General features: G+C 40.3%; 1 protein-coding gene and 1 pseudogene across 5 annotated transcripts in view; one reads left to right on the forward strand and one right to left on the reverse strand.

Annotated features, from left to right (window-relative positions):
* Positions 1-10,684, reverse strand: part of CTTNBP2 (cortactin binding protein 2) — a 163,769-nt gene extending 153,085 nt beyond the window's left edge. The window contains exon 1 of one of the 4 annotated variants that reach the window (XM_025379249.1): positions 10,512-10,684. In XM_025379249.1, coding sequence (XP_025235034.1) covers positions 10,512-10,592 — 81 coding nt within the window. In that variant the 5' untranslated portion in view covers positions 10,593-10,684. Of the gene's footprint in view, positions 1-9,095; positions 9,413-10,511 lie in introns of those variants that run through there. The other 3 variants (XM_025379251.1, XM_025379252.1, XM_025379250.1) reach the window with 3 other exon arrangements.
* Positions 10,685-10,855: 171 nt separating this feature from the next.
* Positions 10,856-21,172, forward strand: LOC112621675 (annotated as a pseudogene). Its single transcript, XR_003118760.1, has 3 exons — positions 10,856-11,006; positions 20,023-20,255; positions 20,608-21,172. The product of XR_003118760.1 is annotated as a serine/arginine-rich splicing factor 3 pseudogene (transcript).
* The last annotated feature ends 3,924 nt before the right edge of the window (positions 21,173-25,096 follow it).

The raw sequence follows: 25,096 nt of genomic DNA on the forward strand, positions 1-25,096 counted from the left end.
CCACTGACTCTCGATTCTTTTGTCTTCCGCTCCAACCTCCTTCCTCACAGCAAATTTTACAAGTAGGTTCTCCGGCATTCATTTTAGAGATAAAGCTGAGAGTGAGTTCACAGTCAGCCTGGGTGAGTCCAAAGCCTGAGCTCCTTCCACCAGGCACACTCTGCTCCTCCCTTCTGTATACAGACTCATTTGACAAGCCCAGTCACCATCATAGAGAAGGGTAACACAACATTTATCCCCAAATCTGTCTGTACACTCACCCTCAGAAGCCATTGTTCAAAACATGCCAGAATATTACTTCACACTTGCATAGCACCCAATGGCTTCCAAAGTAGTCTCAAAGAATTGACTAATTTACACCATATTGCCATCTCCATTTTTAAAATTGAAACTCAGAAAAGTCAGATAATATATGCAGAGCATGCAACCAGTAAATGGTAAAACGAGGATATATGACCAAATGCCATGACTTATCTTTATACTTTACCAGCATGGCACCAACATTCTAGAATAAGCTCTCTGAGATGAGATAAAAATGGTACCATCCTATCAATCAGCCAACATGAACACTGGGCTATTTCTGTGAAGACACAAAAGTATACATAGTAAAGACAATAAACGATTTCAGAGGCTTTCAAACAGGCATGACCAGAACGGTAACATTTAAGTTTCAAAAGAATCTTCTGGAAAGAGATATGATGGTACAAAGGGGAAAGAGACTAGAGCTAGGGGGTTCTCTCAAGAAAGATTTTAAAAGGATCTCTCTCTTAAAATTATTTCTTTTTGCATACACACTAGACAGAGAAGTTATTTGGAAAGGTAAGGGCTAAGGATAAAGAGAAGAGGAAAACCTATAGCAAGCATAAATCATGTATAGATCTCAGGGATTCCTACTTCAAAGATTTCTTAGAGATCCCTATGAATAGTAAAATCCAATGTACCAAGTCCCAATCTCTGCTCCCACTACACAGTAGTGTCCATAAAGTCTTATAAACCAATTGTTCTCAAACTTTGGCATGCATAAGAATCACCTTAAGACCTTGTGAAAAAACAGGCTGCGGTGCTCCACCCCTGGAAATTGTGATTCAGTGAGTCTGAGGTGGGGCTGTGAATCTGCCCCTCTAACAAGCTCCTGCTGATGTTGCTGGTCCACAGACTACATGCTGAGGAGCACTTCTATAACTCATGCCATCCTCTGTTTTCTCATCTGTATAATGGAAATCCTAACATCTACCCTGCATTCTTGTGAGGATTAAACAAGAACATATCAATGAAGTAAGTGCCAAATGAAGGCAGGCGGTTGTTATTATTAACCCAGATGTTTCATGTAGAGAGGAGTAGGGTATTGGCCAGGAGCCTATTTCTTTGAAAATCTACCAGCCCAAGTCCAATAAACTCAGTTTATTGGCTATGATGAAAGACAGGCTCTTTTATCCTGGTTTTTCCCACTGAGATGGGAGAGTAAGCTGCAATTCTTATGTGCTTTAGAGGGTAATGTTTTATTAATGATGCTGCTGGTTGCTCTAAAGATTTTAATTAATTGTATATTTTATTGTCCTGCTTCTCCAAAGCTTTATAAGCAAAGTGCTCCATTTTAAAAACTAATAAATTATGAAAGACATTGCCAAGATCCTGATTCATATTAGAGTCAGGAGAGCCTGCCCTGCTTCCATCAGCAGCAGCAACACATGTGACCTACAGCCAAAACTTCTGTTTTTCTATATACTACCATCAATAAAGAGGGAAATTCATTAAAATAAAAAATATTGGTACAAGGGTTCTTGCTAAACCATAGATTATGTCACACAGAATGTTAAAAAATAAATCTGTCTCCCATCACAACATATGAAGTGATGTACTGTTTGAAACATACAGTGCATCTGCTTGTCTTTCTTCTCTCTCTGTCTCCACCCCCATTTCTCCGCTACTAGTCATAGTAAAATTTCTCTACTAATTCCTGGCCTTTCATAGTGCAAATATTATAATAATATTTTCAAATCGTCAACACCTTTCATTTCCACTCTATTCTGGCAAAACAAGGTAAAAACAAAGTACTGTGCATGAAAAGATGCTGGAGATCTTAAGACTCCAAGTATTTTATAAATAAATATAAAGCACTTTAGTATTTTTAGAAAAATAACCTCAGAAGCAAAAATTCTAACAAAAAACTGTATTTTTGTTAGAATATATATATACACACATATATATGAATGAAGTGGCATTAATGTTAGATGCATATGGTACAAAAGTACTTATAGAAAAAATATTAAAGTTTCTTGGTTTAAGAGCCAAACGAATTATTTTAAGTCATATGTTTATAAAAGACTGCACTGATAATCTAATTTTCAAATTGGATAGAAGACAGGACAGATCCAAATGCTGCCACTCACACAAAAAATTAAGGTCTCTGTCATGGCACTCATGAAAACATGACTCCCAAATCCCCAACTCCCCCCAGAAAAAAACTAGAGCAGACATGTTCACAGACCGAGGTTTATTATTGAACTTGCCTTTGCCAATTAAAAAAGAAAAATCCAGTTCTTATTTTTTAGTGATGAAAAGAAGCTAAAAACAAAATAAAACCAGATCTGTGCCAGGCACGGTGGCTCACGCCTGTAATCCTAGCACTTTGGGAGGCCAAGGCCGGCGGATTGCCTGAGCTCAGGAGTTCAAGAACAGCCTGGGCAACACGGTGAAACCCCGTCTCTACTAAAATTTAAAAAAAAAAATTAAAAAATAAAATTAGCCAAGCGTGGCAGCGTGCATCTATAGTCCCAGCTACCCTGGAGGCTGAGGTGGGAGAATTGTTTGAACCCAGGAGGCAGAGGTTGCAGTGAGCAGAGATTGTGCCACTCCAGCCTGATGACAGGACAAGACTCCATCTCCAAAGAAGAAAAAACAAAACAAAACAAAACAAAACAACAAAAACACAGATTTCAACTCCACAGGCCACTCTTCCGCCTGTTACATTTGCCAGGAAAAGCATTCCAGAAAAAACGCTTAACACCTGGTTTTAAAAATCTGACATGGCAGCTTCAACCAATCCAGAATCTGGTCATCAAATACAAAGTATGTCTTGTTTGGGATACAAGTCATATATATTAATTTATTGTATGTTAATCTATTGTATATTATAATTTATTATAATTTATTTAAAATTTAAAATTATACTCATATAATTATATATAATATATATATATGATATATTATGTATAAATTAGAAAGGAGAAATAATCCCAAACTCAACTGTTCAACACTGTAGTTTTGAACAGCTCTGAATTACTTGGGGTAAGTGTGGGGAGGGCATTCTTGAGGATTTTTTCTCATACAGGCTGAGAGAGAGAGAAAGAGACAGAATAGACAAAACAGACCCTGGCCGAATCAAGCCATCTTAAATTTCCAGAATTGAACACAGGCCAATACCAAGTTTGCCCCTCCCCAAATCTAAAACACTAGGTTTATGTGGGGAATTCAGTAGACACGGCTAAATATTAATAGAAAAGTCTTACCCATATCGTTTTAGAATTAGTGGAACCAACCAACATTGATTGGTTATCAGAATGCCTTCAGGAGACATTATGAGCCACGGTGGCAGAGACACCCCTCAGATCTTTCCTCAAATACATCCGTCCTATCAGGGTTGCTGGGGGATATGTTGGTAACTAAATACAAACTCAGGCACTTTATCTGGCTCTTCCCAGCAACACCAAGAGCCTCTCCTTCAGTTTAATATCCAGCAGGTTGTGCCTATTTTCCATCAGTAAGCTTTACATAGGAGAAAGCAGGCAGACTGGAAGGTGGGGTGATGAGTGATGTGGTAGGAAACAATCAGCAAAGTAGGGCAAATCACTTCATCTGTTTGAATCTCAGGTTTTCCATCAGTAAAAATAAGGATGCTGGAGTAAGTGATCTCTTAAATCTCCTCCAGCCCCTAAATGTCCTGATTTCATGTACCATCAGGGTAACTGGATTACTGGACTGAGGAAATTTATTTAGGTCATTTCCCGAGTCTAAAAGCCTTTGTGAGGTACTTGAGGAAAACTGATTTTGCCTCTTTGCTCAGAAGTTACAGAAATGTATTTTCCTCCTAGTTTAATAGTGCATGCTAATAATTAATAATGCATTTAGAACTTTCTATGTAAGCAAGCTTTATGCTTTGGGGATGAATAAAGGCTATCAAGAAGTAAAAGCAATGAAATCATCTTGAAAGTTCACCATCACAATGCAAAGGCTGTATCACCGACATGCAAAAAATTAAATCCACCTCTCTAGGTACACAAGAACATGCACTATGTTAAGAATTCAGCTAATTATAAGGGTTTTCATGAAGAAAAGTACATACTTCTCAAGATCTCAAACTATTTTCAAATCTCTGAAGTTACTTCTTGCCTTGAGATTATCTTCCTGGTTTCTCTCTCTTCAAGGAGGAAAGAATTTTTGTGATGGGGTTGCCTACTTCTGATGCTGCTCTTCCTAAGAGAATGGATTCTCCTCTGATTCATCTGGGTACTATCTTTCTTCAGCACATAGCTCAAACCCCACTTCTGAATGCCTTTCCAGACTCCAGAAATCTCTTGTTCTCTCCATTCAGTCTTAAAATCTGTTCTATTACTTCACTTGGCGGTTAATCCTGTCCAGCTTTGTGCATTTCCTCATAGTAAACTTATTATCTCTATTAACTCTATTTTCTCACCCCTACTAGATGTGTCAGGACAGTAAGAATATTACTTCTTCACTTATTTTATCCAACGTGCTCCCCCTGCCCCGACCCACCATATACACTTTGGGTATAAAATGTCTACTGCACACAGTATGCAAACAAAGTGTGCAAAGGATGTCTCAGGTACATCCATCTTACTAAGATACAATGTTTCAGCCCAGTCTAGGTGCAACTAAGTAACTGTATTAGATCATTGACTCAGCGTTTCAAAAATCATCTAGAGTAACCTAAACTAGGGAAGCTGCTTGATGTTCTGCTTTAAAACAACATATAGCACAGAGAACATGGGGTCTATTTGGTGTCAGCTCTCCAAGGTCATGCACCTCAAATCAACCACACTGTCTGGGGTCTTCCATGCAAGACAAGAAATTCAATGTATTGAAAGGAGGTAATACTGACAAGGAAACAATGTCAGGAAGGAAACCTGGTAATGGATGTGACTAATTTTAGCTAAGAGAAAGCTGGAAAGAATGGCAGAAAAGTGGCTCAGTCAGGGGTGACAGCCTCTGATAATTAAGCCCAGCTACCTCCCTTTTCCTCCTTTCAGATCTCCCCGCAGTCTCTATTTCCTCCTTAGGGGAAAAAAAAGGACCATACCTCAAACAATACAAACATCTATTTTCACTCTAACTCAGTTTTTCGATGATACATCAGCCCGACATGGGACATGGATCAGCTCCACGGGCAAGCAGACATTCAGATGTAATAACCATCCTTTAGGAAGCTTACAATGCATTAAAAAATAGTCTTGATTATCTGTAGGTGGCAAATGTCTGCATGCTGATTTTCAAATGAAGAGGCTGGGCCAAATTAGCAGGCAGGCCTTTGGAACCATCTTGTCTTTTCAATGAAATATAAAAATGTCAAAACCAAATCATTTGCAAACAAGTATCCACTCCACATAGCAATGTTACCTTGACTACACTACATTTACTATAACCTTTTAAAATGATCTCCAACATATTAGTTGGTTACTAACAATTTATTTAAACAGAGTATCTCCCCCCACTCTAAAATCAGGATTTATATATGGAAGGCATCATACTGTACACAGCATTAATAATATGATCTCATTATTTGTGTAAGTTATTTAAAACATTAAAATTTTAAAAATCTTTCAATATCAGTATCATCATCCTCTCTTGTACCTGTCCTCTGATTCCTTACCTAACTACCAAGAGAAAAGACAAATCTCTTTTTCCACGTTATACAAGCTTTGCAAAGGAGCACCAACAGAGAACAATGTAATCAAGTGTGTTCAAATAAAGTATCCTTCTAAAGCAATACTCAGACAGGCTTCAGTGGCAAAGTAAATGGAGCTGGGGGATACTGCTCCATCCTTCCTAGGCACATTCAATGCTGAAATTCCAGTTCCACATTTCTGTGCAATTGCAGACTATTCTAAAGCCTTGCCTGACCTCCTTTTTCCTGCCCAATCTTTCCTTTTATTACCTCTTCCTGTTTCCAAACTTCCCCACATTTCTCTTAATCCCCTATCAATCATCTTCTCTCTCCTCCACACCCCAATGGGTGATGTGGCCTTGACTCTATTATTGGAAGGATGCAGGATGGCAGGGGTGCAGCCTCAATCATCATTTTGAAAAGAGAGAATCCAAAGAGAAAACTAATAGTGTTGCAAATTAAACTTTTAAAAAACCTCTATAACGAATCTAAGAAGTCATTAAGAAAAGCAGTTTGGAAAGGGGCAGTATTAAGATGAAAATTTTTACAAATAAGAATTAGGGTCATCTTTTTGGATCAAGATCCATAATGTCTATAATGTTAATTATTACAAGTCACAGGCCAATAGTTTCACTATAAGCTAGCTGGTAACACACAAAGTGAGTTTTCCAATTAGCCACTCAACATTAAGTTTTATGACACAACTTCTTGGTGAGCTTCCTTTCATTTTCTTCATTCAGTGAATATTTGTGGAGCACTTATCATGTGCCTGGCATTGTGCTAAGCACCTTTGCTTTCCTTTACAAGCTTTACACAACTCTCCTCGGAGGTGGAGGCTGCTCTCTCCCAGCCACAGCCTTGCTGCCCACATGATCAACATCAGATATTTGTAAATGTCTAAGTACCAAGGCTGTGAAACATTTTCTCACCTCATAAAGTTATGTGAAACACACAAGGATAGAACCAACTGGCAATCTAGCCTAGGCATGGATTCAATCACTGAGGACAATTGTTCTCTAAACAAAATTGTTCCTGTGAGAAATACAGTAACAAAGACAGCAACGACAATAATAATAAAGTCCAAAAACTGGGGCAAACAGCAACCTACAACCTATTATTTAAGAAGAAGAAGAAAAAAAAGAGTGAAATGCAGGACACTGGAAACAGTTATATTCTCATCTTTGGAAAAATATTCCAGTCAATTTCCTCAACTTCCAAGCTATTTTTCTGAACCATATAACTGCGACCAGAATGGGAACCTCTTCGCTCATCGCTGAAAGCCCTTCGCGTGTGTCTCCCTAGGATATGGCCACATTCACACACTCCTTCCTGCAGTGCTGGTCCAAATCCTCCTTCAATCTCAAGGCCTACCTCAAATGTCATCCTTCTATGGAATTTTCTAGATCCATCCACTAGGAACCCTCTCTATGACTGTCTCTCTCCAAACTTCTAATGCAAAATCATTTGTGCCTCTCATGACACCATCATCTCCAATTTGATTCCTTGGCACATGGCAGTTTCTATCACTGGAATGTATTACTTTAGCACAGCAAAGATGACACTCATGATACCTGTATCTCAGTAAGTGTTCAGTAATGTGTGTTAAATGTATGTTATTTCCTATTTAAAAATTAAGCTACAAAACTTTCAACATTCTATAGCTGCCATATAACTATAATTTAGTTTAAAAAAACACTTAGTGAAATTGGCTACGAAAGTTCTTTCCAGTGCATTTACATGCAATACTGTCACCTGGAAAACAAAACTTTCAAGTTGCCAGCTGTTAATTTGTTTAATATCACTGTTGTGCATTTTAAATCACTGTCCAAGTTTTTCTTTGTCACTGTCACCATGACAACAAATTTTATACCTTTTTGCATATTAGCTGCTCCAGAAAAGCTCAGAATGACAAGAATGTTGGTTGGCTTCCCAAATATAGCTCTCAAAAGATCTCCATTTTCCTTTCACTCCAAAATTCTTTGGTGACAATAAAAAGCATGAAGATTTCTGTTTTCCATACTGCCTTATGCATTAGGAGTTATTTTCAGAGTAGAAACAGCAATATGGCCTATAAAAGTCATCACATTTGGCCAGGGCACTGAAAATAACCCAGGTTTCCCGGCATGGTTCACAGCAAAGACTATTAATATGATCCTATTGAATAATGTAGCTGTTACCCAGCCTTAAACTTGGGATGCTTTCAGGATTTAAACAGCTAAGAATGAGGATCACAAACTAAATTTAAAACATTCCACTAAAAATGATATTAAACTGAAAACTATAAATTAAGCTTGTCTCTAAGCAACAATCTAAATAGTCAAAGCTTACTGAAAACACTCACTTTCAAAAATAGCCTACTGCTTCAGAGCTTCCATTGACTCCTTACTGCAAAATGTATACATAAAAATCACAATATGTAAACCAATTTGAAATTCAACAAATCTCCAAAATGCAAAGTGAATTGTTCACTAAAATAAAAATTAAGTTATCAGTCAACAAGAACCCAAAGTGCATTAAAACGCCTTTGATTTTTAAGGAGCAATTATGATGACACATATCACTCCTCTACACTAGCTTTCCTTTCACTTTAAAATCAGTCTACAGGTAAAGAGGCTGATAAGAGAACCATGCCTTATGAAGTCAAAACTATTTGGAGAAGTAAAATAAAATGCCCAATATTCTACATAAGAAGCCATCATCAAAGTTTTAGTAAAAAGTCAGAAATTATTACTATTTTTTAAACTACTAGATGAAGAATCCTTACTGCATCTCGCAACCCTAAAGGATTCTATGGAAATAGCAAAGAAGGTTCACGTTCGCAGATTTTCCATGGCTCTGCCCATTAACAAGGGTGAAATTATCAAATCCCCAACTATCAGCAGTGAAAATCAGACTTGAAAATTTTAAACAGAAGAGAGGGAACACTGACCTTGTTAACACAGAAATCTTCCTGGCGACCTGGGTTCTGTTTACGATCTAACCAAACAAAACGATATATCAGCTCTACAGACCATCAGTGAGATATTTGTGTTTGGGTTGTCAGGTGATTAAAATATTGAGGGTAATAGAAACCCATCCTGAGTGGATTAAGTAAACAAATTCAAACTTCCTGGGGAACAGGAAACACACACCCTACACACACACACACACACCCCACACCCTCTTTCTTTTTCCTCTTCCTTCCCCTTCCCACCTTTTGGGGATGAAGGCACCAAATCATTTCCACTTGCCAGAGAGCCTTGTCTCAATAGCTAGTTTCCTTACTGTGCCCCACAGTGGGGAGCTGATTCACGTAAGTGGGCAGGTTTCGCTTGAAATCTTAAAGTTCTCATTTTCTATGCAAAGAATGGAAACTCAATTTTCCCAAAAGTTCAAATCAAAACTTGCCAGTTTTGCAAGTGGAAATCAGCAGTCCTCCTCCCCCTCTCGGTTTCTCCTTCCCTTCCCAGGCTCAGCTCCTCTCACCCCAAGTACCTTCCTCCACATCTCTCCTCTCCCTCTCCAGAAAGCCCTACCTCCAGAGGGTGGGAGGAAGTTAAAGCGGCCCTGGCTGTTTACGCCCGGCCCTGCCCTCTCCCGCTCCTGCACGGACTCTGCTCAGGTCTTGAGAGGAAGAGAGGGGGCGTCCACGCCCCGCTCGCTCCATCCCACCCCGATCCTTCGGCGGGAGCAGCCAGATCGGGCCAGAGTGGGAGGCGCTCCTAGATCTGCCTTTCTCTGCAGCTCCTTGCAGCTCCTGCTAAGCTGCTTCTCAAACACTCAGAACGTTTTCTACCCAGGAAATGTGAGTCCAGCCCTTCCCCAAGGTAGAGGCTGGAAACCACCAGCGAGTCTCTACACGGGGTTATTCAGGGGGGTGAAAGGAAGGACCAGTCATGAATGGTAGCTCATTCAGCTTCTAGACTCCAGAGAAGAACAATGTCTTGAAACCAGGTACAGAACCTCCACCTCTCCCGGGCATCGCCTTGGGAAGAACTAACCCATCCACCCGACCCCAATCACCACCACCAAGTGATGGGGCAGCAGGCTGCTAGGACCTAAAGCGCTGGCCTCAGCGGCAGCAGCGCCGCAGCAGGACAGAGCCCTCTCCCAATGGGCCTCCCGAAGGCACAGGAGCAGATGCACACAATGGGCATCCCCACACCTGCTGGGCGATGGCCCACCTCCCCCAAGCTGCTCTCCCGGGTCCGCTGAGCGGTACCAGGCACCCCTGAGACAAGCGCTCGCAACCACACGCGCAGCGAGAGGTGAACAATGGGGGGTCAAATTCGCCAGGAAACACGTCCCAGCCTTCGCCCCCGGTCAGAAGCGACCGCAGCGGAGGGAGTGGGCATAGGGGTCGCACTGGACTCACGCAGGGAGCTGGGAGAACCGAGTGACTCGGGGCCGCTTCCCGTGGGGCGCGGAAGGGACAGGAGGGATCCCTAGCCCGGGTGGCCGCTCCGCTCCCACCGGCCTCCGCCGTGTGGGCACCCCGAGAAAGGGGCACCGGAGGGTCCCGGGCTTACGGAACGCCCCGGGGGTGCGGAACCGGGTCCGGCTGGGACCCCGGCGCCGCCCCCAGCCCGCGTCTACACTCGCCCCGCGCCCGCCCCAGGAATTCGGTTACCGCCGCCTCCGCCGCGGCCCCCGCCGCGTCCTCCGGGGCCCGGGACAAGTCGGGCTCGCAGCTCGCGCCGTCCGTCGCCATCTTCCTGCTCTAGCGGATCCGAATGCGAGCTCGGAGCCGCGGCTCCGGACTCAGCCTTCTCCGCGCGGGCGGCGCTTAACCCGCTGCGGTCCGGGACGCGGGCGCGGGAAGCCGGGAGCCGCCGCACTCCCTCCGCCCCTCGCCACCGCCCCTCGCCACCGCCCTCGCCGCTTAACCCGCTGCGCGCCGCAGCGCCCCGCCTCGGTCCCGCCCCGCGCCCCGCGCCCGGCTGGGCCAGCCGCTGGCTCGTGGCGGTGCGAGAAATGGGCGCACGACCTGGCTCCGCTGCGGCCCTGCGCGCGGACTGGGGATCAAAGACCACGGAAGAGGTGAAGGGAGAAAGCGCCCGAGGAGCAATGCATTCCGCAGAACCCCCACCAAGCCGGAGAAATCCGTGCACAGACCGGATTAAATGTCAGGCCTCCTGAATCTGAATTCTGTGAAACATCAGGGAAAATCCTACACTTCAGCTCCCTCTATCCCACCGCAAGGAATCACATAGGGCACCCCTTTCTTCTTAGATTGCTGTTTCTTAAATTTCATTGCCGCCAGGGTATTTTTACCCTCCCAATATATATACACACCTGGCTCTGATTTATTCTATCGTTGACTCTAGTCCTTCTCCAAAAACAATTCTCAGATGAAAACGATTTGTCTGTCCTGTTTTCTTTTAGTACGAGGCACCAGCCCCTCAGCTCCTAACTTTCTATACAATCTCCTTTTCGGGGAACGTGTAGTGGGCTGTTTTATATCCTATGACCCCCCAAGTCTGAAGTCTCTCCTGAAGGACTAACCAAGAAGTGTTAAATGTCATAGCTTTAAAAGCTAAATGTCATGCCCTCTACTTCTGAGACAATTTTTAAAAATTACTCCCTAGTGTGAGGACACGTGCACATATACACCAAAAACAACCAAACAAAAGCCACCTTTGTAAAAATAGATTTTATGGGAATTACACGTCTCAGAAGATTTTTCGTGAGATGAGTGAATTAGGCCCAAACTCTTAATTTTCCCTTCCCACATCTAATTCGGTTCCTACCCTTTGCTGCCAATTTCCAGAATGTGAAAATCTATCACCTCACCAAGACCATATGGTACAGCCCTTGTGAAATCACCAGATCCCTAAAAATGTGTCGAATGCATAAAATCAAATCGAGACATTCAAGCTGTGTCTCAAAGACGTAAACTCAAACCACAACCAAATCCTGCACTTGAAATTTTGGAAGATGAATGACTGGAATGTTCAGTCCAAGGGTTACAGATCAAAGCTTGTTTTTTTCTTTCTCTCTCTCTCTTTCTTCTTTCTTTCTTTCTTTCTTTCTCTTTCTTTTTTCTTTCTTTTTTTTTCGGCAGGCTCCTAATGACAGATTTTGACTCTTTAATTGCTCCACTTTCCAAAGTAGACCCAAATATGACACAAACCAGGGCAGAGAAAATCTTTTCTGCAAAGACCCTAAAAGGGATTGATTAATAAACTGTGAAAAGTTCCCTCCCAGAAGAGAGGTCAAGAAAGAACTTTACCTAGAACTCTGGGGCTAAAAGTCAGAGACTTAGAAATCATCTCCAGGTTATCCTGTGAGTACAGGTACTTATTTATTCATTTATTTTTATTGACTCTGATAGTTACTTCCTCACATATCCCTTTAATATCCATTCCTATTCATTATACAACTTTCCTTTATTAAGTATACTCTCTAAAACTACTCAATATTAGAATAACTAGATTTCTTTAAGATGAAATAAAAGCATTGGATGGTAAAAGTTAGATGCCAAACTGATAGTAAAAATGTAAAGTCCAAGAGCATTCCTTGTTCTTTTCAAAACGCGTTTTCACACATTGCAAGGCAATCAATTTTCTTGATTCTGATGTTGAATACTCCCCAAGCAATTAACTGGCAAACTTCTGGAAAAAAAAAATAGCAATACATTTTTACTCACGGTTAAGAGAAATATGAAATGACACTATCTCTGGGAAGCAAATCCCTTTTGTACATGCAGCCCAATTAAAAAAAAATGTTGGGAAAAAAATAGCTTGTATTCACCTAAATACAATTAAAGCAGGATCATGTCACAAGGAAATCAGTCCCTGTCCCCCGCCCCCCGCAACCACCCCCCTACCCATCCTTTTTTGTTTTTGTGAAATGGAAAAAATACAAATAAAAAACAGTGATAAAAATCACAGGACACCACATTCTCTAACCTCCAAAATCCAGGACCTTGGAAGGAGAATTGACAGCCTTCTGTTTCCACCTTAAAACCAGCACTGTTGAAGGTTGGCTGAGGATCTCACCTACTGCACAGAAGGGGCACACTAGGAGTTAACTTCCTCACCAGTAGCCTGGCCTGGGGCTGCTTCTCCACCAGGAGGACACTTGCATGTTTAAATTCCCTCTTGAGAATTAGCCTCTGCTACTATTGCAAATTAACTCTTTCTAAGACTTTCTTTGCACAAAGGCAGGCTCTATTACAGTCAAAGCAAATAGATCTGAAAGGGTAGTGACTTGATGGCTCCAGAAATTAAATATTTTGAAGCCTCATTAAACAGCTTAATAATAATAATAATAATAAAAGATATCCCAGGGCAACAGTGAAAATTACTGAAAGGCAGGGTAAAAAAGGAGAGTGACAGAAGTATAAACGAGAGGAAAATAAATCCCTACAACAAAAATGAATCATGAGTCTTAATCAGTAACTTCCTTTGGCATTAAAATGGAAGGAGTAATACTGAATATATTGCAAATAGAGAAAACTATTATCTACATCCTTTTTTTGGATCATAATAATGATGCTGATGACCCACTGACTAAAGAATTTGAGGGTAATTATTTTCCGAACCCTGGAATAGAAGTATTTGTGCTGAGCTATAGTACACTCTCTAAGGGTGAAATGACAAGGGAAATGAGTTCTTGAAGGTACAAATGCAGACAGATGTTTGGGTGCCAAGTGGTTTTCTGATTAAACCATGTCCTTGGCTTCGTCAACCACATCCTCCAGCCCACTAAACCAAAAACCCAGAGAGTTAGACATAATAATAAAACAGGACGCTTCCTTCCATGTGAAAAGATAAAGTAATATACACAGAGTCTAAAACGGTTTCTGTCATGGAGTAAGAGAATTCTTTATTTCAGTCAAATGACAACATTTATGTTAATTCCAAAGAGCAAACCATATGTCATCATGTCTTAGTATTGCCAAATGACAAAATTACTGAGTAGCAAATCATTTCTGACTGTATCCGCAAGCCTATAGGTACACAATTTAAATATTGTAGACCATGCTTGTCCCTGTCTGCAGCACGGTGGCCAACCTAGGAAGCCCCAAATCTTGACATCAGGAACTCCGCAGATGAGCTCTGAGTGTCCATTGCCAGAAACGAGTCTTCCTATGACCTGACTACATTCCCTCATAGTCAGGTTGTCATTATCTACATGTGCCTCAAGCTTTTTGTGGATTTTACTCAGTAAATTTAATTCTAATATAGTTAGCCACTCTTGTCAACAATCTATGGTTTTGGAAGGCCTCCTCCACCAACTGCAGTTGGTGTGTGCCAAAGGAATGAAAGCTAATTTTACCTAAGCTAAAGCAAAACATAATTAGGGAATTAAATCTGCTATGTAGGAAGCAAGCCAAAGCGAAACATAAATAATTATCACAATCACTCCCAGGCCCTTTTAATACTACCTTTAACTGGGAACTGTATTTGTTCATTCAATTGCTGAAATAATGTCCAAATATAAGATTTGACTGCAAGGTTAGAGCCACATTAAGAAAATCATCCCCCAGTACAGTCACTCAAAGAACAGAAACCAGCTAAGACCAAACAATGAGGTAGTGTTGGTTCCATTCTCTTGCATGGTTTTCACATTTTAAATCATTACTTGTTGGTTTGGACTCTTATCTGCAGAAGTCATTTACAATAGTAAATTTTAGTGCAGAAAGATGTTTTAGTACAAAACCGTTACGGAAAAATAATTATAACAACAACAAAAAAATATGTTCCGCTCTTGCCCCTTATCCACCTGAATTGGAAATGGACCTGAATATTTCTCTTTATTCAGCGTCTTTAGCAACCTCACAAGCCTGCAGTATATAGTTACTAGGCAACCATTAAAGCAGGGTGTTTATACCATTAGGCATTAATTACAGTGGAGCTTCATTTTTCTTAGAAAGTTTAAAAACTATATAAATAGGTTGTGAGATCAGGCCCTTTTCTCCTCTGATTAGAAGTGTGGATCCAGCTGTAAAACCACAGCTGAGATTTTTCTTTCATTTGGGAATACGCACTGTTCAACACAAAAGGAAATTTAGTGTTTGAAGAATTAATAAGAACACTAAAGATGTTGTCTTTGGATTTTAATAAATATGCATATGGCATTTATGATTGACTCAGTGAGGATTTACTTGGGATACAAAAAGCCGGAGAAAAGCTATACATGAATAACTCTCCTGTGCCAAACTGTGAAATAAACCAATACATTAACACTTCCTAGACAATCATAATCAATTGTCATATACCAAATTAATAGAGTTTCAAATACATTTGGAATTTTTGAGATGTAAATTTCACCTTACCCTGCCTCAAATCTCACTTGATGGCAATAGTTTGCAGTTGTCTTTTTTTTACCATCAAGACTTTTTATATTAATCCAAATTAGTTGGGGTTATTTAAAAATCACCTGGAAATGTGATGACATCATTTGAAAATATATACATATATATAGTAGGAGCTGTTCAATTAACCAATAAGTATACAATATAATTTAATTCATAATATTTATAAAACAATGTCATGGCTAGACTTGAAGGATTAATTTATTTCATTTCTTGATTCAAGAACGGAAGGGAAAAAAAGCGTTGGTATTGCTATTTTCATTCTGAGGAAGGTGAAATTACTTGTAGAATAATAAGAAAAAATACTTCTAACAAATCATAATTAAGGTTTAAGCAGCTTCAAATGTTTTATTCTGGCAGTTAAATAAAAATTTAACTACTGAAAATGTTTTATGCTAGCAATGCAATCAATATTTTTTTCTTATGGCAAAAGATAAATAGCCACATACTGGTCATTACTATCATAATCATCATGACAACCTCACTCACTATCCGTTTCAGCATTAACATCTTTGTTAAGAATCAGTTCAGTTGGGATGTATTTTACCACTACATTTTTCCTCCCTTTGACGTCTGTTAAGGACCTCACTTTGTTGGCTTGCAGCCGCCACCTCCTGACAATTGATCATCCGAAGGACACCATGCCATCTGATTCACAAAACACATTTGCTTGACACTCTTCTGCCTTGACCAGCCCTCCATCCTCACCCAATGTGGCCACAGATGCCATTAGAATGGTGGAGGGGAACCCCACTCCCAGACTTTAAAATTTGAGGTGGCAGCAGGTTAGGAATTGAACTGAACCTGCTAAACATTACCTGACTTTGAATAGTGGGTAAAGGCACCCATATTCAAATACCACATTGCATTGTTCTATTTTCTGTACAGAAACATTTTTAGAACTATAGAAGAAAACATAACCAGAATCATAGTTTCTTGGGGATTTTTTGAGACGAAGTTCCATTCTCATTGCCCAGGCTGGAATGAAATAGCACGATCTCAGCTCACTGCAACCTCTGCCTCCCAGGTTCAAGTGATTCTCCTGCCTCAGCCTCATGAGTAGCTGGGATTATAAGTGTCTGCCACCATGCCCAGCTAATTTTTTTGTATTTTTAGTAGAGACAGGGTTTCACATGTTGACCAGGCTGCTCTTGAACTCCTGACCTCAGGTGATCTGCCCGCCTCAGCCTCCCAAAGTGCTGGGATCAGAGGCGTGAGCCACCACGGCTGGCCAGTTTGTTTTTATTTTATTTTTATTTACTTAAGAGAAGGTCTTGCTCTGTTACCTAGGCTGGAGTGCCGGGATGTGACGATGGCTCACTGCAGACTCAACCTCCTGGGCTAAAGAAACTCTTCTACCTCAGCCTCCTGAATAGCTAGGACCACAGGTGTGTGCCACCACACCTGGATAATTTTTTTTCCTTTCTTTTTTTTTTTTTTTGGTTGAGACAGGGTCTTAGTATATTGCCCGGGCTGGTCTCAAACTCCTGGGCTGAAGCCATCATTCCACCTCAGATTCCCAAAGTTCTGAGATTACAGGCATGAACCATTGTGCCTGGCCCAGAATTGTAGATTTAAACCTGAGCAGTAAAGAAACAAAGCTGCTAGAAGAAAAATATTTTCATGAACTTGTAATCAGAACATAAGTTCTTAATTTTAATGTTATCCAACTTATCTTTATCTTGTATGGTTAGTGTTTTTTGTGTCCTGTTTATGAAATTTTTGCTGAGCTCCTAAGTCACCGAGATGCTGTTTTCTGCCCGTTTTCTTAGAGTCTCATCCCACACATGCCCTGCTTAGAATTCTGCCTAATTTTGAGAGGAAATTGCATGCATACTTTTTGGGCTCTTTTTCTGAAGTGTCTTCCTCCTCTGGAACTTTGTCCTTCAAGTCCGATACTCTCGGGCAACTACCGAAGCCTGAGCTCTATCTTCTTAGCCCAGTAAAAGTAATCTTTATTCCCCAACTGCCCCATTCCCATCCTAGCTCTTCCCTCAAGAATCATAGCTTTTAGTGCCAGGCGCAGGGGCTCATACCTGTAATCCCAGCACTTTGGGAGGCTGAGGTGGGTGGATCACCTGAGGTCAGGAGTTTGAAACCAGCCTGGCCAACATGGCGAAATCCTGTCTCTACTAAAAATACAAAAAATTAGCCAGGCGTGGTGGAAGGCACCTGTAATCCCAGCTACTTGGAAGGCTGAGGCACAAGAGTCACTTGAACCCGGGAGGCGGAGGTTGCAGTAAGCCGAGATCACACCATTGCTCTCCAGCCTGGGCAACAGAGCGAGACTCTGTCTCAAAAAAAAAAAAAAAAAAAGAGAAAAGAATCATAGCTCCTAAAGTCCTATCTGCACTCACGGCTTGCCAATGCCTTTTAACAGTTGTTTTATACAGGTTGTTCCACTTTTTTATTTCAGCAGGAGATTTGGCCCAATACTAGCTTCTCTGTCATGATCAGAACTGAAAATCACACTTACTTTTAGAGAGTATTTATAAGAAAACCTCCTAATGTTTCCTTGTCTAATTGAATTATAAACAGGACTGTATTATTTGTTTTTGTATCCTGGGAGTGAGGTGAACCCAACTTAGACTCTCTATTTGCCATTGACAAATAGAGTCCAGGCACAAATCTGCTACCTCATCTGTAGTTGACATGAAAAACCAGGCTAGCAATAAAGGACCACATTGCATTCATGGAATATAATACATAATACATGTAGAACAAAGCCATCTCAAATGTGAAGATTCTAGTACATTCTGAAAACTTTTGGCAGATTTTCTGAACTTTGAGGTCAAATGAAGATTAGTGGGTCTGTAAGAACATGAACTCTACACTTGTAATATCTGACACTGAGCCCAACACATAACAAGCAGTCAAGAAATATTTATTCAGATTAATTGAATGGAACAGATGTGTGGATAGATGGAAAGATAGATGACTCAATGGATCAAGTAAATATTACTCCTTTCTTACCTTCTCTCATGAGCCCCTTTGACACTGCAGTGAAGCCTATGAATTTCTTCTCAGAAAAAAGTTTTAAATACATAAAATAAAACACACAAGATCTTAAAGGAAACAATTATATTAAAATCCAGTGATCAAAATTCTGCATACAAAAAACAAATTTGTAATGTAATGTGGAAATGTTTATTAGCACAGTAAATAACAAGATATAGTGGTGAACTCCATAATTAATATAATTTTGAAGTTTCCATGATTGTAATTTTTTTTTTGAGACAGAGTCTCACTCTGTTGTCCAGACTGGAGTGCAGTGGAGTGACCTCAGCTCACTGCAACCTCAGCCTCTGGGTTCAAGCACTTCTCCCACTCAGCCTCCCAAGTAGCTGGAACTACAGGTGCCTGCCACCATGCCCAGGTAATTTTTGGATTTTTAGTAGAGGGGGGGTTTCGTCTTGTTGACCAGGCTGGTCTTGAACTCCTGACTTCAAGTGATATGCCTGCCTCAGCCTCCCAGAATGCTGGGGTTACAGACGTGAGCCACTGCATCAGACCCCATGATTGTAAATTATATTTTGAGATATCTGCAACAATTGTATCAAGATTTAAACATATCTGTAACTTCTGCTATGACATAGTCCCAGATATTACAAGGTCTTTTATGGCCTGTTGCCTTAAGTTGTAATTGAAATAAATACTCACTATGAGAGGTTAGGAAGCATGAAAATATTTAATTTTAATTTTTTAAAAAAGTTCATGTTTAAAAATTTCATGTTTATAAAATGTACATATTAAATGTATTAATTAAATTGTTTTGAGAGATTACAATTTAGATGTGATAGGTCAAATAGGGTATGCTGAGTAAAAGAGAGCTTAGAAGATCACCGAATGCTCTGTCCTCCAAACAAATACAACTTAGGTCACATACTCTACAGTAGTAGTTAAATTCAAGGTTACATTATTAAAACTTCTTTCTAGCTGTGTGACCTTGGACAAGTATTATGTCTCAGTTATCCCTTCGGTTAAGTGGTAATCATAATGGCTCTTATCTCTACAGGGTTGTTGAGAGGATTACATTAACTCATTTAAAGCACTTAGAATAGCGCCTGGCCCCCAGTAAGTTTTGGCTCTTATTACCATTTTCATGCTCTTCATACACTTATTAAATAATTAATAATCACTCTAATACACACATGGAGTTTCAGAAAGAAATAACTTGTTGAATTAATAAAAATGATTCTACAACTACACAACAGTCCCAACAAGGCTATTTGTATAAATTTGTAATTTTAAACCAAATATTCCATGATTTTAGATTAAATATTAAAACTCCCAATAAGTGCTTGCAAAAGTCTTAATAGAGAAACTCAGGATGAATCATATAAATTGGAAAGTCGCTGCCATTTCATGGATTGCTGGCTGAGTGACAGCATCAGTGGGTGCTGGGGTAGAGGGAAGTGGGAAGACGAATCGGAGGGTGTGGATTTGAGCCTGCACATTTTTACAGTAAATCAACAGTCACCAACCTTTTTGGCACCGGGGAGCAGTTTCATGGAAGATAGTCATTCACAGGGGTGGGTGGGGGATGGTTTCATGGATGAAACTCTTTCACCTTGGATTATCAGGCATTAGTTAGAGTTTCGTAAGTAGCCCACAACTTGGATCCCTTGCATGCTCAATTCACAATAAGGTTGGTACTCCTATGAGAATCTAACACTGTGGCTGATCTGACAGGAAGTGGAGCTCAGGTGGTAATGCTTGCTTGCTTGATGGCCACTCACCTCCTGCTGTGCTGCCCAGTTCCTAACAGGCCATGGACAAGTACTGGTAGGCACCCAGGCTGTGGGAACCCCTTCCCTAGATCTGGAAATACATCATGATTCCTGTCCATTGGACAGTGAAGTTTATGTAGGTAATCTTCGAAACAATGGCAAAAAGACCAAATTGGAACAGGCTTTAGGCTACTATGGACCACTCCGAAGTGTGTGGGTTGATTTTCTTGAATTTTGGAGAGCCCTGAGATGCAGCTGATGCTATCTGAGAGCTCAGTGGAAGAACACTCTGTGACTACCATGTAGGAGTGGAACTGGCATGGCACAGTGGCTCACGCCTGGAATCCCAACACTGTAGGAGGCAAGGTGGGCAGATCACTTGAGGCCAGGGGTTCGAGACCAGCCTGGCCAACATGGTGAAACTCTGTCTCTATTAAAAAAAAAAAAATATATATATATATATATATATATATATATCTCACTAGATGTGGTGGCAGGCACCTGTAATCCCAGCTACTTGGGAGGCTGAGGCACAAGAATCGCTTGAACTGGGGAGGTGGAGGTTACAGTGAGAAGATAAGGCATCATTGCAGTCCAGCCTGGGTGATAGACTAAGACTCGATCTCAAAAATAAAATAAAATAAAATAAAATAAATAAAATAAAATAAAAGGAGTGGAACTGTCAAATGGTGAAAACAAAAAAGAAGTAGAAATCGTGGCCCACCTGCCTCTTGGGGGCCTCACCCTCGAGATGATTATCGTAGAAGGAGTCTGCCACTTTGCTGCAGATCTCCAAGAAGGAGAAGCTTCTCTCACAGCCAGAGCAGGTTCCTTTCTAGAAACAGGAGAAGAGAGAGACCACTGTCTTGGGAGAGAAATCACAAGTTGTCCCGATCCTACTCTAGGTCTCATAGCAGATCTAGGTCAAATGAAAGGAAATATAAGACCAGTTTGCAAGAGAAGAGGTGTACAGGAAATTACTTCATTTGACAGGAGTATATACAGAAAATTCAAGTTTTATTTGAAACTTTTTAAACTTGTTTCATTTTAAAGATGTTTTAGTTGTTCAGATTTGTTTGTCTCTTGAAACCGTGACACACAAAGGTGTAATTTTCTATGGTTTGAAATGGATCATATGAGACATGAAATACCAAAAATTTTTACTTTACAATGTTCCCTTAAGCAAAATTGAGTTTGCTTTGAACTTTACACATAGACTGATAATAAACCTCTAAATCCTGCCCAGCAGAAGTGTGATCTTTTTTTTTTAACACAGAAACAACTGGCAAAAATTGAAGTAAGATTTACTTTTTTTTTCCATAACTAGAATACAGCATGCAGCTAAGTTGCACGAGCAGTCTTTAAAAGCTACTATGAAACACAAGCCATCAGGTAAAAAGAAACACTGCACTCTTAAGTTAGAGGTTTTTTAAAAACAGAAGTCCAAAATCAAGATGCTGGCACCTATGGTTCCTGATGAGGGTCCTCTTCCTAGCTTATAGATGGCCAGCTTCCTGCTGCATCCTCACATGGCCTTTCCTCAGTGCATGTGCAGAGAGAGAGATTTTTCTCTTCTGCCACCCACTAATAGTACAACCACAAGGACTTCACCTTCACAACCTAATCTAACTCTCATTACTTCTCAAAGACTTCTCCAAATATCATTACATCCAGGGGAAGGGCTTCACATATGAATATTAGGGGGACATGATCACTCAGTCCTACAAGATTCAAGTTCATTTCTGTACCATCTCATTCACCTGATTTTGAACAAACTTTAATGGGTCTAAGAAAAAGAAGATTCACAACCAGGCCATCATGAATTGTGCAAAGCTTGTTGCATGTTTTATTTATGCCTCCGGCATACCCTACATGCAAACATTTTCTGACAAGGTTGCAGGGCCCAGAATCACCCACACTACACAACTCAGGGGATGCCACTCATCTGATAGTCTACGTAAATGGCATCCTCATGCTCCACAGAAATCTGAATAGGAAAACTCAGAAAACACTGGTATGGTGAAAGTCCAAGGGACTTGGTCTTGAAGACCTCTTTGAGCATAATTTCTCTGTGACCTGACACAAGTCACTGATCTTCAGTGAGTCTAGTTTTGTCTCTACAAAATGGGAATGATAATTTCAATACTCACTTTACAGGGTTGTTGTGAGGATTCAACGAGATTAATATGGACAAATGCCTGAATGCTGAAAACAGCTACACAAGTAGTATTATGGACTTGATTTACCTTCCAGCCCCTGCATTCAAGGGTTCTTTCAGTTGGATATAGACAGCCTCATCATTAAGAAACCCCAACAGCCCTTAGTTGGGTCAGATCATGTTGGAACTTCTGTTCTATATACACATATTTCTGAGCTCTTTATTAAGGAAATGCCTCTGGAGTTTAAGCATAGAAGGAGTTTCTCTTTCCCTCATTACCACATTTTTCAAAAAGTGAAATTTCTTCTGTCAAAACACATCAAGATACCATGGTGACAATTGCTATAGAAATGCTAGATTTGGAAAGAAATGAAGAGATTTCTATTCTGTTTCCTGCTATCCATGTTTAACAGGCTAAATCAAGCCCATGCTAGCTACAAGACTGAAAATGACTGTTTGCCCCATATATCTTGACCACACTCCCTGCTCCAAACCTTAAATTCTCACTTCCTAAGGCCTTTCAGAGGTTGTGCATGAAATTAAGTCTTAGTGTAGCATTATTTGAGACACAGAGAAACTCTGCATCAGCAGAGTTTTTTCTTTTTAATTATCCACTTGAATGTAGATCACAGAGTCACTGTATTAAACGATTATAAGGGCCATGTGTATAAGATATCCGAACAAGGCTGGCTAGGATGTAAGACAATAGGGAATGATAGACTTGAGCCAACAGCAGTGCATAGGCTCTGTCCAACTAAAGAGGAAAAAAAATCCTCACACTAAGTCAAAAATATACAGACCTAGTGATGTTAGAACTTCTAATTTTTTAAGAGAAGGAAGAAATCAAATATTTATGTGATATTTCCTAATATAACAAATATATCTGCAAGTCAAAGCTGCCCATGGCTTCCAGTTTTCAACCACTGATCAAAGGATGCCTTAAATCCAGAAATTATCTCCCTGTGTCCTTAATACACAGAAAAATGAAAGCATGCTAAATGTGGATTCCAAGATATCCCCACTGAGGAAGTCCCTTTTGGAGCCTAAACAGTTGCATATTTTAACAGGCAGCCCAGGAGTTTCATCTAGAGATCACTCAGGGACCCCTTTTGGGATACACTGCTGGAGACAGCAAGCTCCTGCAAGCTCATATCTACCTTTGTTTCCCTTGAGCCTAGCACATTGCCAAGCACAGGAAGTTTTAGGAGTGAATGAATTCTTCCACATCCTAGTGCTGTATCATATCACTAGTAGATATTTAATAAAAAGATATAATTATCCTTGAGTAGCAAGGCCCCCAAGATACAAGATGCTAAGCAAATAGAGGGAGATAAATTTGGATTGGAGTAGGGGAGAAGGGTAAGGATTGTGGAACATGGGACATTATGTGGAGAGGGCAGGACTGAGAGTGGCCCACAGTAGGTGACTGACTCCATACCATCTAAAGGGCTCTAAGGCACTGAGAAATGTTTACAGGCACCACAAAAAAAGGTCACTATATGAAAAAGACACTTGCAAATGCATGTTTATAGCAGCACAATTTGCAATTGCAGAAGTATGGAACCAGCCTAAAGGTCCATCAACCAACGAGTAATAAAGAAAATATGATATATATCCACCATGGAATACTACTCAGCCATAAAAAAGGAGTGAAATAATGGCATTCACAGCAACCTAGATGGAGTTGAAGACCATTATGCTAAGTGAAGTAATGCAGGAATGGAAAACCAAACATCGTATGTTCTCACTTATAAGCGGGAGCTAAGTTATGAGGACACAAATTCATAAGAATGATGTAATGGACTCTGGGGACTTGGGCAGAACTATGGGAGGAGGGTGAGGTATAGAAGGCTACATATTGGGTACAGTATACACTGCTTGGGTGATGGGTGCACCAAAATCTCAAAAACCACCACTGAAGAACTTTTCCATGCAACCAAACACCACCTGTTCTTCCAAAACTATTGGAATCAAAAAAAGTATCTGTTTCACCACAATAGCAAAGTTTAAAACAGTGGAAAATAATTAGGCCCTGAAACTGTAACATGACTATTTCTCTTTGCTTTTTATTTGTGAAACTTATGGTGGTTAAGAAAATACGTCTGTGAATTAAGGACAAATAGTAACAGAACTCTCTCAACCAAAATATAATAAATATTGATATTTTAATTCTAACTCTAGATTTTCCTATCTTAATTTCCCTTGCAACTCATTTATACATTCCTCTAATTATCTTTAGAGTGAATCACAAAATGTCATGTATTTAAAAGTAACTATGCAGCAATATTTCCTCCTTCTCAGGAGAGGGGTGGTGAATTTTTAATCAATATTGACTTTGGAACAACATTGTGAAAAATATTTAAAAGGATTAGACTTTTCCAAATTAATTATTTTGAGGGCCAGCATAGTAAAAGTGAGAAGAAAAGGATGTAACAAAAACAATATGCAATTACTTTCAGCATGTTCTTACTAATTATAAGAATCCCCCATTCCCCACCTTCTTTTTACAGAAACAAGTCCTTTCCCTCCTGCCTGTCTCCAGGACCTGGCTGGGGAATCATCTGAAGTTTGCACAGCCTGGGTCTCTCAACTCCAATACCTTCAACCTCCCTCTTACCCTCTTGGAATTGATCTCGTTTTGATCTCGTGACATTATTTGACTATTTAAAATATGTGTTGGTAGCCTTCTTCCGTAAAGTGCCAGGGGTAAATATTTTAGGCTTGTGGGCTAAACACCCTCTGCCTCAACTATTCAGCTCTGCCCTTGCCATGTGAGAGCACCCATAAATGTAGATGAAAGGGTATGGCTGTGTTCCAATACAGCTTTATTTACAAAAACAGGTGTTGGGCCAGATTTGTCCTGTGGGCCACATTTTGCCTATCCCTGTTCTAATACAAAATGATGTACTTTTTGCATCATTTACAGTAATATCTTCCCAACTACAGTGTAAATTTCTTGCAGACAGGAATGTCTATATTCTGTTTTTGCAACACCTGTAGAACTT

This window comes from Theropithecus gelada, chromosome 3 (genome assembly GCF_003255815.1).
Source record: "Theropithecus gelada isolate Dixy chromosome 3, Tgel_1.0, whole genome shotgun sequence".
Taxonomy (NCBI): Eukaryota; Metazoa; Chordata; class Mammalia; order Primates; family Cercopithecidae; genus Theropithecus; species Theropithecus gelada.